Below are 13,962 nucleotides of genomic sequence, written 5' to 3'. Positions count from 1 at the left end.
GCAAATTACCTAAAGATCCAATCCTCAATTTCCTCATTTATAAAATGGGGATGATAACAGGACTGATAAGAGGCCTTCTTTCTGTTCCATGAATACCATACTCATTCCCACCTCAGAGCCTTTGCACATGCCATTCCCTCTGCCTAGAATTTTTTTCCCCACAAATCTTTTCATGGCAGATATCCTTCTTTTCATTCTTAACTCAATTCGAATGTCACTTCCTAACCTAAAAAAATAATCTCCGGCACACCTGGGTGGCTCAGTTGATTGGGCGTCCAACTTCAGCCTAAGTCATGATCTTGCTATTGCAAGTTCAAGCTCCACACTGGGTTCTGTGCTGACAGCTCAGAGCCTAGAGCCTGTTTCAGATTCTCTGTCTCCCTCTCTCTCTGCCCCTTGCCCACCTGCGCTCCCTCTCTCTCTCAAAAATAAGCATTGAAAATTTTTTAATTAATAAATAAAAATAAAAAATTTTTATCTCATCTCAATTTGTCTCATCCCTGGATTTTATTCTGGATAGTATGCTGTCTGAAATTCTCTTCTACATTTTTATATCTATTTATTGTCTGTCTTCCTCACCATACAATAAACCCCATGATAAAAAGGAACTTCTGCATTTTGTTAACCCCTTAATCTCCAATACCTCATACAATGCCTGGCACATAGGAAATGCTCTGCTAACATCTGCTGAATGAGTAGACTCTCAGTCAATAGCTAACATTCACTGAAAACTTAACCACATGCCAGGCACTGTTCTAACCGTGTGTAAAAATTATCTCACTGTATTCTCACAACAACCCTCTGAAGCAGATATTCTTATTAACCCCATTTTATAAATAAGGAAACTGAAATGCAGAGAGATTGAATAAATCTCCCCAAGGCAAAGAGCCAATAAGCAGTAAGGCCAAGACTAAACTCCAGCAGCCCAGCCCCAGACTCCACATACTTAATCCGGAGTCCTGACGCTCTTGGCTTTGATAGGTAACCATCAGATATGATTTTATTTTATTTTTCTTAAATAGTTTATTGTCAAATTGGTTTCCATACAACACCCAGTGCTCTTCCCCACAAGTGCTCTCCTCCATCACCACCACCTCTTTTCCCCTCTCCCCCTTCCCCTTCAACGCTCAGTTCATTTTCAGCATTCAATAGTCTCTCAAGTTTTGCATCCCTCTCTCTCTCCAACTCTCTTTCCCTCTTCCCCTCCCCCTGGTCCTCCATTAGGTTTCTCCTGTTTTCCTGTTAGACTTATGAGTGCAAACATATGGTATCATCAGATATGATTTTATAGCTTGTATATGATTAGATCAAAGTAGCCAGATGTTTGACCCGCACCTTTTCCCAAATCATTCTATGTGTGTTCACCAGTCCCTCTTGGATCACTCTGTGTGTTCTCATTTATCTGTTTAATACTTAGCTACTTGTCTGTTTTTCTATACTTTATGGGCGGAGACTCTGAATGTGTGTTTCTACCATGGGCCTGTGTACATATAAGGTAGATGCTAAACACTTTTTGAAAAGATTTATAAATGAATAAAATATTTTGGAACATTTTTCAACAGAACACAGCATGAGTATTTAATAGAAGAGAACTCTTGGGGGACCTGGGTGGTTCAGTCGGTTGAGCATACAACTCTTGATTTCAGCTTAGGTCATGATCCCAGGATGATGGGATCAAGCCCTGTGTTGGGCTCCATGCTCACCATGGAGCCTTCTTAAGATATTCTCTTCCCCCACCCCCGCTGCCCCTCTCCCTAACTCGCTTTCTCTCTACAATAAAAATAAAATGTGCATGGTATTTAAAAAAAGAGAGAGAGCAAAAATGTACACAAAGTAAGCAGAAAATTAATATAAGCCCAACTCTTTATACTTTCACCATCTCAGGGTCTTTGCATACAGTTTCCCTTGCTTGAAACACACTTTCTAGTCTCACTCTTTTTGCCTATTTACTTCCTACTGGTCCTCCAAATTTCAGCTTGAACATAACTTCCTCAGCAAAGCGTTTATTGATCACTCATAGCACTTACAGCTTCCAGTTACTTATTTTCTGCTGTGGCTCTTCAGTTGACTTTTTTTCTTCCTAAAAGATTCTAAGCTCCATGAAGGCAAAACCATCCAAGTCTATTTTGTTCAGCATCTCCTTCTAGGGCATAGCTCATAACCAATGCACAAAAACACTGTTGAATGCATGAATGAACTTTTGAAATTTTGGGTTTACAAATACAAAGAACTTTGCTTTAATGGGACCTCTTTTCTTAGGCAGTGACTTCAAACAGAATTTATGCATTATTTTTTTCTTTTGCATATAGTATACTATACCTGCCTGGTACCCCCACCCCTGCCTGGAATTATTCTTACTGCAGAGTGGTTTAGAGCATGAGCATTGCTCCTGGGTTTGAATCATGGCTAGTTAATATCATCAGTACCTTAATTCTTCACTGCTTCAAAATATTATTTCAAAGTGCTTTGAAGAAGAGCAAGAATATCACAAACTTAAAAACAAAAACTAATGTTAGGAAATACAGAAAGGATATGGGACAAATGAAACTCTTCTTATTCTGCTGTTGGGAATGTAAATTAGTAAAACCACTTTACAGAGCAATTCAACTATACGTGGTAAAGATTAAAATGCACATACTCTAGAGCATAATGAATATACTTCTACATGTATACTACCTAAAAGAAAATCTCATGTATCAAGTTATTAAATACGTCAGTTTTTAACAGCAAAACGTGGAGCCAATTTAAATGTACACTGTTTTATTTTTTCAAATTTTTAATGTTTGTTTATTTTTAAGAGAAAGACAAACAGACAGAGTGTGAGCAGAGGAGAGGCCAAGAGAGAGAGGGAGACACCGAATCCGAAGCAGGCTCCAGGCTCTAGGCTGTCAGCACAGAGCCCAATGTGGCGCTCGAACACAAGACCTGTGAGATCATGGCCTGAGCCGAAGTCAGAGGCTTAGTAACCAAATAAGCCACCCAGGTGGCCTTAAATGTACATTGTTTTATACATGCACACACACACACACACGTATGTCTATATGTGTGAATATACACATATTACATAGACATACATGTGTGTATATACCGATACATGCCTATTATACAGAAATTATATACAGACGTGTATATATGTAGGTGTGTCTCTCTGTATGTATACACGAACAAATAAATTACAGTAATTTTATGTAATGAAATCCTATTTGTCATTAAAATGACTGAACGAGAACTACATGTATCAATATGGTTTCAAAAACAATGTTGAATGGAACCAGCAGCATACAGAATGGATGGTCTACTCTAAAGGAAAGTAAGGGTATCCAAACATGGCCCTGAAGATTACAGCATGGTGTTTGCCTCTAAGGAGAGAAAGAAGGAAGAAAGGGAAAGAATGGGCCTGGGACAATTTCAAAGAGGACTTGAATTGTAAGGGGTTAAAAAAAAACAAACTTTTTTTTAAATAAAAAAAAAAGAAAGTGAGAAAGAGAATGGTTGTACAGGTACAGATGGTTGTAAGTGTGTTAGTTTTAAGTGCTCTTGATCATGTGATTGACTGGGAGCTCTGACTTACTGCTGCTGCCCAGCATAACAAGAGAGTCTCATACCACATATCACTAACCCAGGAAACGATCCAAATTCAAAATCCCAAGTACAATTTCTACTGAATGCCTATAACTTTTGCACCATAGTAAAGCCAGAAAATCATTAAGTTGAATCATCATATTAGAGACTATCTATACCTACTTTAAAAATAAATATAAATTTATCTTTAAATTAATCTGAGGGTCATGATCTTCACAGCTCCTTCAATACTAAATCTACATAAAAAGGAAAGGCCCTAATATCCAAGTTCCAAAAAAGTTCTTAAGAGGTCAGTCTCCTACCAGAACACATGAAACAGGGAACACCTGTTTATTCTGCATGCATGAGGACAAAAAAGAGCATGGGATTTCAGGTTAGGGGATCTAGTTTTGGTTCCTGTCACCAGAACTTACTGTATGAGTTCCTTAAGCCTTCTAGGCCCCGGTTTCATTTCTGAAGTGAGGACAAAGGCAACAACACCTCCAATGATTGTGAGGAATAGTTTACTTATTCCTACAATATTAATTTATAATATGAATATATAATTTATCAAATTAGTATCCAGATGGCTATATGAGCTACAATTTGTAGTATAGAGACTGTCCCTCAAAAGCATTGGTTCAGTCCTTTTGTCTTCCATCAAAGTGCCCATAAACATATGCCTAGGAACCTGTATTAGCCAATAAAATCATCTCACTTCAGAGTTTAACCAGATTCCCTTCTCTCCACAGCCAATATCCTGACAGTGATCATCCTCTCTCAGCTGGTAGCTAGAAGGCAGAAGTCCTCCTACAACTATCTCTTGGCACTTGCTGCTGCTGACATCTTGGTCCTCTTTTTCATTGTGTTTGTGGACTTCCTGTTGGAAGACTTCATCTTAAACATGCAGATGCCTCAGGTGCCCAATAAGATCATAGAAGTACTGGAATTTTCATCCATCCACACCTCTATATGGATTACTGTTCCATTAACCATTGACCGGTATATTGCCGTCTGCCACCCACTCAAGTACCACACAGTCTCCTACCCAGCCCGCACCAGGAAAGTCATTGTAAGTGTTTACATTACCTGCTTCCTGACCAGCATCCCCTACTACTGGTGGCCCAACATCTGGACAGAAGACTACATCAGCACCTCCATGCATCATGTCCTTATCTGGATTCACTGCTTCACCGTGTACTTGGTGCCCTGCTCCATCTTCTTCATCTTGAACTCAATCATTGTGTACAAGCTCAGGAGGAAAAGCAATTTTCGCCTCCGTGGCTACTCCACAGGGAAAACCACTGCCATCTTATTCACCATTACCTCCATCTTTGCCACACTCTGGGCCCCCCGCATCATCATGATTCTCTACCACCTCTATGGGGCACCTATCCAAAACCGCTGGCTGGTGCACATCATGTCTGACATTGCCAACATGCTGGCCCTTCTGAACACAGCCATCAACTTCTTCCTCTACTGCTTCATCAGCAAGAGGTTCCGCACTATGGCAGCCACCACACTCAAGGCCTTCTTCAAGTGCCAGAAGCAACCTGTACAGTTCTACACCAACCATAACTTTTCCATAACAAGTAGCCCCTGGATCTCACCAGCCAACTCACACTGTATCAAGATGTTGGTGTACCAGTATGACAAAAATGGAAAACCTATAAAAGTATCCCCATGACCTCACAGGTTTGGCAACTAGTGCCTCTGTCTAATCTATTTCCAGATGGGAGGGTAGCCCACTTCAAAGTGCTAACCTGATTTCCTATCTCCACAGACTGAGCAACCCTCAGACTGGCAGATGAGAAAAGATGGAAGAGAAGAAAGAAAAGCATCAATCTTGTCTTCATTTGTGCATTTATCTTCACAATGTCACTTGATAGCAGAATTCCTACCAGTTTGAAGATGTCTTTGGAGGCTGTGTCATCATCCTGTGGCCAGTGAGGACATACAGTAAAGAAATAGTCTGTGACTTTGCCTTGGCACCATCCAGTCATTGGGAACCTCTCATTTATGTGACACACCAAGTCACAGTAGCAGGTAGCTGAGCCCACACTCTTCCACTAAGAGCTGAGGTCAACCATCGCTTCCCTGTGCCATACTCAGCAGCTAAAAATGCTGACCACTGGGATTTAGGATTTTTCCAAGATGTCCTTTGTCCTAGAGAAGGTTGTAGTCCTGAAGTGGCTCTGGAACCCTAAGCTACAGAATGACACTGTGGGGACAAGCAAGTATTAATCCCATCCAAACTCTGGCCAGAGTTTCTTGGGAAAGGCTCCAAACCAACATAACTATGACCCTCAGACCTGGGTCTAAAATGCAGGCTTTCTATTTGTCATTATGTATAGATTTTATCTATCTCCTCCAAAACAAAAACCCCTGCCTGGTGCGTGGGGGGAAAGGAGGATCTCTTGAGCCCAGAAAAACAAAAAAATAAGCCCACTCTTGCCATTGTTTTGATCCATCCCATGTCATCTGTGTATGATCCCTTTACTCAAAATTGCTTCTTATTGTGGTACCACTCAAGCTTCCTAGAGAAGCGTTTCATGTGTAAAGTTGACAACGATGCCTCCTTGCTTGCTGAAGCCCTCACCAAATTGTTTTATCTGAAGTGACTTCCAAACTGGACTTAGTTTTCAAGGGTCAGGAACTGTAGCTCTCTAGGTGTGAAGAGAGACATTCTCAGCTCTGCCCCACAATCCAGCTGGTATTACTATTTAGCCACAAATGTAGACACAATTCACATGGAAAGGTACCCAGGTTGTCTATTTGTCTGCCCTTTGATGCATATGGCTCAGAAGGGTGATGCCAGTTTTCAGAGAAGCTATTTAATTCAGATTCTTTGCAAAATGGTAAAATACGAATTTATTTAGCTGTTCTCTTTTTGCCTGTCCAAGGTAAGAACAGCTCTCTGATGTAATAGGGGCTTCCCTGAAATTTGCCACTCATGTGTGTACACATACAAGCACACACATTTGATTATATTAAGCCTCTGTGTATCCAGTAATGAATTTTAAAAGGGAATCCCATGCTGGAGTTCCACTTATTTAGTCTTTTTAAAATTTCTCTTCCAGATTCCCAGTATTTGAAATTATCCTTGTCCTGGAAGAAATCTCCCAAAATGATTTTGGAATTGTATGGTATTTTTGGTGAACAAACAAAAAGCAAACAGTCCTCTTGGAACACGTGGCTCCTCAGGCTGGATTCTTACTACAATTTTAGTCCTAAATTAGAAGATATGTCTACACTTTTTACGGAAATTTGCAGTATATGAGTATGGTAGAAAAGGCCCCAGTGCAACATAAGCCCTAGACTTGAGTCAATGCCCTCAGTACTAATTCAATATAATTTTAGGTTGTGGTAGTCCTGATGATTCTAATTCCTACTTCTTTTAAATGATTGCAGTAGAGTCTCAGCTTACCCAAAGATTAGATTCTAAAGTCAGTGCAAAAGAAAAAAATTTGGCTGAGCCAAAGTCACCTCTACAAGGTCCCCAGGAAGGAACCATATTGGAGACCATATTCTATCCCTTATAAAACCTAACTCAGCTAAGTTTTTCTCCAGCAATAGAACAGATTTCTTAGATCAAGCAAGGATAAGACACGGTTGACATGGATTTAGGGACCTCCCTTCATTGTATAAATCTAATATATCCGAGAACATTAAGATCACACTGCTGCAGCAAGATGCTCCCACTAGCAGATGTTCATGGAAGTTGTGTGAGGGACAAACAGGTTAGTATGTCCCATGTCACACTCTCCCTAGGGCATAGGTGCATCAAGCAGAATGGTGGGCAGGCTCCCCCACAACCTTAAATTGCATTTCTCTTTCAGTTTCTTTTTTGCCAAGCACGTGTAGTCCAAATATGTCATGTTCATCAAGTGTGTGTATGATGCAATTCCACCACACCCCCTTATGAATGAACATTGACCAAAGGCTACCTACTCTGAATATATATATATATATATATATACACTTATTTATTTTTATTTATTTATTTACTTATTTATTTTTAAACACATGGCTCAAAAATGCTAGTTTGAGCTGTATGTGGATGAGTCACAGTGCAATAGCTATAATGATTAAGCAATTCCTCTTTAAGAATGTATGCAAGATGGAAAACGTGTGTGGATCTCAATGCTCCCTGCTCCACATTTTTAATTATATGTAAAAATTGTTGATGTTTAAAAAGTAAAAAACTGAGTGTGCATTTGGAATGTTTTCCTCATACACTCATTTATCACTTCTCTTACCAAAAGAGGTTGTACCATGTAGTACTGTGATCTTTTTTTCCTTCTGACTATATTTTATATTTTGATAAATAATATCTAAAAGAGGTCTGATTCTTGAAGGCATTCCAATGAGTTGTTGTCTTCTGGTTAAAATGCCTAAGAGTGCTCATTGGGTTAGATTAATACATATGTCCTAAAATTTTGTTTCAGATAATCTATGGACTTTTAATTTATTATTATTTATAGTAATAATTGTGGACAATAATAAGGTTTTTAAGAAAAAAACTTTTAAGCCTTTCTTTTAGGCCAGTTTTGGAAACAGCCTTGAATTTTAAAGCCTGTCATGTAAAGAGCTGCTGTTGATGGCACTTCAGCAATTGCCTTATACCAGGTTTTTGTGAAAGACTGTTAACTAGCATCTCTCTTGTGTGATTTGTGTCCTTGGTTGGACATGCAGTGATGCTACACACGTACGTGCTATGTCTTTTTACCGGACAGCTCAAGGACTGAACTGTCCCATGGGGAAAGAAATGAGGAGCATGAAAGACAAACCATAAAAGACAGACCATGGGAAGGTATGAACTTCCATTTTGCAAACATTCTGCAACTGGAAAGTTACTTTGCACAGTTGGTACCTACTGGTCCAACATGAGGGACCTATGTGAAGTGAATAAAAGACTCCAATGTTGGCTATTCCAGTTCAAAGAATGGAATAGAATGTTACCATAAAAGAATAGTAAATGTTCATATTTTCTTAATTAGATAATATATTGTGTTTGGACTTGTTTGTATTATAATAAATTCTAATACGGTGCACATTTGGTGTTTCGAATATGCATATATGTTCATGCTATGGCAGAACTTGGACTAAAAATTTTCAAATGAGCATTTTACTTATACTTTGTGCTGGTGCTAGAATGAGAGCTGAGTCCCACCTGTCTCTTGGTTAGCCAGATATATTTCAGAATTTAAGACCACTGAACTCTGCTTGTTATAATCCTAATTAGGTAGTTTACTGGGGATAAATCCGAATTCTCTTCTGGCTTTATCCTCTGCATGTCTTTGAGACAATGATTACTATAATCACAAGTCGAAATCTAGCATAATGGCTAAGAGCTTGGACTTTTCCCTCGTGACTTATTTATAACTGGAAGTTTTTATCTTTTGACCCCTTTCACCCATTTTTTCCACCCCCATTCCCCATCTCTGGCAACAACCAATCTGTTCCCTATATTTATAAACTTAGCTTTTTGTTTTGTTTTTGAAACTCCACATACAAATGAGATCCTACATTATTTGCCTTTTCTCCGAATTATTTCACTTAGCATAAAGCCCTCGAGGTCCCTCCATATTGTTGCAAATGGCAAGATTTTATTCTTTTTTATGACTGAATAGTATTCTATTGTACATATCCAACACATCTTCTCTACCCATTCATCTATAATGGACACTTAAGTTGTTTCCATATCTTGTAATAGCTTTGATGTTGAAGCTAGACAATCATGGTTTCATGTCCCAGCCCCACCATTTACTAAATGGGTGGCCTTCAACAATTCCTTGAAGATTTCTGAAAGATGGTCCTCACATAGAAAATGGCACAAAATTTAATTTCTCCCAGTTGCCTTCAAGATAAATAGAAGTTCTCAAGGCCAGGAAACCAAGGTTTGGAGTCAGTTATGGCAGGCTATAACTTTGCAGGCTATTCCACTTCCTAGTTGTGTGATCTTGGACAATGGTCTCAATTCCTCTGAGTCTCAATTTTTTCTCCATAAAATATGGCTACTAAGTAATTCCTCACGGGGTGATTATTAATAAGAGAGCTAAAAATAGTCTCCAACTGCACATCATTTTACAGGTAAGAACACTAGGTCAAAAGGGGTCAATGATTTTGTCCAGAGTAGTCACTAAACACTTCATGCCTCCCACTTTACCTCATTGCCTTCTCTGAAAGATTCTGACTCATCCCCCTCCCCCAACCAAAAGATCACATCATTTTGTGCCCTTTTTAGATTTGAATATACTGCATAGTTTTCCAACTTTTCAAGCCCAGGTCATCCAAGTATGAGATATATCATAACTGCATCATAATTAAAACATTCAGCTTGACCTTTCCCTCTAAGGTAGAATTTTTTTTTAAGTTTACTCTCTGGAATCCTAACCACAGCTCTTAAACTAGCTATGCATTTCCCACACAAACCACCATCAATTCTGACAGCCACCCACAAACTATTGTCACAATCTATCTTTGTGTCAACTTAGAGAATGAAAGTAACTTAACAAGTTGAGAGGGAAGTAGAGAATAGCAAAGAATTTCCCGAGAAGGTTGCAAGCAGAAGCTGTTAGGCATGGCTACAGCACCCTCATTAATTTTGTTCACCAACTCAGGAAGGCAGGATAAAAGAGAGCTGATGAAGGCTGAACTGTTAAATAATAATTCCTTTATTAGTGCACTCAGCTAAATGTGATGGCTCAGTCTCTACAGAGGGTATGCAATTAATCCACAAACTTGCCAGACACTACAAGGGGTGTAAAAGGCTCACGTCTACAGGGATAAATAGATACTGTGAATTTCCTGGGTTTATTGGGAGAATGTGTCACTGTCATGCCAGAAAAAGAAAACTTTTCTGATTAAAAGGGAGCAAAACAGGGCCACAGGGAAGAGATTCCTTCCCACCAACTCTCTGCATGAGGATTTTACTATGTCTATAGTGCTGTGTTACCTAGTGAATGGCAGTAACACAGTACTTCTCTCTACTGGAGATGGAACAAATAAGCACCTGAGACAGAAACTCAAGTATGAAAGATCCAGATCAAACCCAAAAGGGAAGTGTTCATAGTGATGTCTATTCACTCCACAAATGGAGTTCTTAGAATCTGCTTCTCTGGGTATACTTCCAAATGGACTGTACATCAGAGTCTTGGAGGGAAACAAATCTCACTCATATGGTTTCAATAAAAAGTTTTTAAGAATGAGACTTTTAAAACTGGTCTCATCAAAATTAAGGGAACCAACAAGAACTACTGAGATACCTAGGAACTAGAAAAAATAAGAAGTCTTACCTAACTAGGCCTGATGGAGTGACAGGAGAAAACAGTGCTACTGTAGCTCAGGTAGCTTTGGTGGTAGGGCCTTCTAGCAAACAAGTGCCACACCACTACCAGAGATGTGATGCCAGAGAGGAAGTGGAAGATCCCCAATCTCTCTTTTCCTTCCCTTTGATATCATGCTGATGCGCCCACCAGCAGAGCCCAAACAGAAATCAGCCAAGAAGGGAGAGGTGGTCCATAGTGGCCAGGCCTCCAGGCACAAAACAGTGAAAAATAGATCAAGAGTGAGGTGAGACAGGCAGCAATTAAAGAATAAGCAGTATACTTGGACTCTTATTTTCCTACCATTGAATGCTGGAGAGGATCTTGGAGACTATATATATATATATATATACATATAAACTTCTACATATATATATGAAGAAAAAGGAAAGGAAAGGAGGAGAGGAGGAGAGGAGAGGAGAGGAGAGGAGAGGAGGAAGGAAGGATGGAAGGAAGGAAGGAAGGACGGACGGACGGACGGAAGGAAGGAAGGAAGGAAATTAGGCCCCAAAGATCCCCTTGCCCAAGGTAATATGACCTAGATGTTGGCAGGTCCTCCTTCTAATGATTTTCTAGCACACTACCAGGAACATGTACTACAGAGCTTCACAAACTTGCTTTCCAACCATCATAGTTAGAATTCTCTTTCATTAATCCTCAGCATCTCCAGATGTCAACATGAACATGTTTGGGAGAGAAAAGAGGAGGCTGGTCACTCATTTAGTAACCACTGTGTCTCAGGCACTCCTATGATCATTCACTTATTTAACTAATATGTGTTCAAACATATGATGTCTATTCATATTCCAGGATCTATTCTAGGCATAGTGATTCTCTGGTGAACAAAACATATATGGTTTCTGCCTTTGTGGTACTTACATTCTAGAAGGAGAGACAATATACAAGAAAGCAAATAAGGTAATTTCAAGTAGTGGTAAGACTATGAAGACTTTCCTTTTAGTTAAAGGAAGCAGAAAGTACAAAGACTTTGAAATGAGAAAAACCCTGAGCACTCATAGTACAAACAGGAGACTAGCATTACTGAAGCATAGTAATCCAGGGGAAGAGTGATATGGAACAATGCATAGAGGGGCTGGCCAGAGCAAAATAATGTTAAGGCTCTGTGGAGTCTGGTAAGGAACTTGGTGGAAGGCCACTGAAGAATTTTAAGAAAGAAAATGATGTGATCTTCTCTTTTTAAGTTCATTTATTTATTTTGAGAGAGATAGAATATGAGTTGGGAAGGGGCAGAAAGAGATGGAGAGAGAATCCCAAGCAGGTTCTACACTATCAGCACAGAGTCCAATGCAGGGTTTGATTCCATGAACAGTGAGCTCACAATCCAACCTGAAATCAAGAGTCAGACACTCAACTGATTGACCCACATTGGCATCCCTGATGTGATCTTCTTACCTCACCTAACCATCATAACAACTTTGGAAGAGGAGTATTGTTACCTCCATTCTTTAGATAAGAAAATGAAGTCTCATGGGAATTCTCACAGGGAAGTCTCAAGGTCACAGTAAGTAATTTATGAGTGGTATTTAAGCCTAGTGCTGTGTGGTTCCAAAAGCCATTTCTTCAGGCCACCTTGACATGATTTCCTTCACATCCCATACTCTCCCTTCTGAATTAGCAGCTTGTTTTGATTAGCCTTTTAATCATCCAAAGTTGATATTTAGACTAAAGCCATTCTCTAATTCCAGTAATGAAGAGTCAGAAATCATCAGGTCATGGTAGCATATGGTTCTATTTCCTGACCCAATTCATCGTCTGATGAAATCTGACAGAGTAGACAATCAGTCACATAAGCTCATGGATGAAATAATATAGAGTCTACTGGCAGGTAAGGCAAATATTTATATATACATACATATATACACTTAAATGTATATATATTTGTGTATGTGCATATATATATTATATGTAATATATATACTATACATACCTTTAAAATTTTTTGAAATCATATACTTTTAAAAAGAAACCTCAATGATATTTTCAATGACACGGTTTTGTTTTGCAAATGCTCTTATACACAGATTTCAATTCTTAGTCCTTCTCCAGCTTAATGGCCAGCTCTTCAGAGTAACTGCCTGTGCTTCTGTCCAATGTGCTGAAATTGTTTGACCATGACTTTGATTTGTGCAAGAAAAGCAATATCTGCTAAGAAAATTTTAAGTATGGGGGCGACTGGGTGGTTCAGTTGGTTAAGAATTCAACTCTTGAGGCACCTGGGTGGCTCATTCGGTTATAATCTCAGATCATAATCTCACGGTTTGTGAGTTCAAGCCCCGCATTGGGCTCTGTGCTGACAGCTCAGAGAATGGAGCCTGCTTTGCATTCTGTGTCTCCCTCTCTCTCTGCCTCTCCCCTGCTTATGCTCGCATGCTCGCGCTCTCTCTCTCTCTCTCTCTCAAAAATAAGTAAGCATTAAAAAAAATTTTTTTTAATCCAACTCTTCATTTTGGCTCAGGTCATCTCACAGTTCATGAGTTCCAGCTGTGAGTCAGGTTCTGTGCTGACAGATTCATTTTCTTCTCTCTCTTTCTGTCTCTCTCCCCTTCTCTTTCTTAAATAAAAACATTAAAAAAGAAAATTTTACATTTAAAGATACATTTTTGCTCCCTCTTGTTAAAAGAGGAATTGCGGGGCGCCTGGGTGGCTCAGTTAAGCATCCGACTTTGGTTCAGGTCATGAGCTCACCACTCCTGAGCTAAAGCCCCGCATTGGGCTCTGTGCTGACAGCTCAGAGACTGGAGCCTGCTTCAGATTCTGTATTCTCCTTCTCTCTCTCCCCCTCCCCTGCTCACATTCTCTCTCTGTATCTCAAAAATAAATAAATGTTGGAGACAGCACTAGAACGTGGGCATGAGGTTGAAGTATTTCTCTTTCACCACAGAGACCCAGACAGACTCCATGAGAAAGTGGAACCTGAGCCATATTAAAAAGTCTGACTGGAGGCAGCCTGCATGAGTGCACCTCGCCTCCTGCAGCGACAGCACAAATCCTGGTGGCGCCAGGAAAAACAATCCCCACCCCAACACGATCTCAGTAGGGAGTTGGCGGTGGT

At 39.7% G+C, this 13,962-nt stretch overlaps 1 protein-coding gene and 1 long non-coding RNA gene across 3 annotated transcripts in view; one reads left to right on the top strand and one right to left on the bottom strand.

The window, feature by feature from the left end:
• Window positions 1-5,384, top strand: part of GPR139 (G protein-coupled receptor 139) — a 36,938-nt gene extending 31,554 nt beyond the window's left edge. The window contains exons 2-3 of the mRNA XM_029948717.1: window positions 4,314-5,256; window positions 5,345-5,384. Of these exons, the coding sequence (XP_029804577.1) occupies window positions 4,314-5,248 (935 nt within the window). The 3' untranslated portion in view covers window positions 5,249-5,256; window positions 5,345-5,384. The remainder of the gene's footprint in view (window positions 1-4,313; window positions 5,257-5,344) is intronic.
• Window positions 1-13,962, bottom strand: part of LOC115299350 — a 127,282-nt gene that overhangs the window by 17,635 nt on the left and 95,685 nt on the right. The window lies entirely within an intron of this gene.

This window comes from Suricata suricatta, chromosome 8, assembly GCF_006229205.1.
Source record: "Suricata suricatta isolate VVHF042 chromosome 8, meerkat_22Aug2017_6uvM2_HiC, whole genome shotgun sequence".
Lineage (NCBI taxonomy): Eukaryota > Metazoa > Chordata > Mammalia > Carnivora > Herpestidae > Suricata > Suricata suricatta.
Note: the sequence above shows the minus strand (reverse complement) of the source record. Positions and strands in the feature narration are given on the sequence as shown.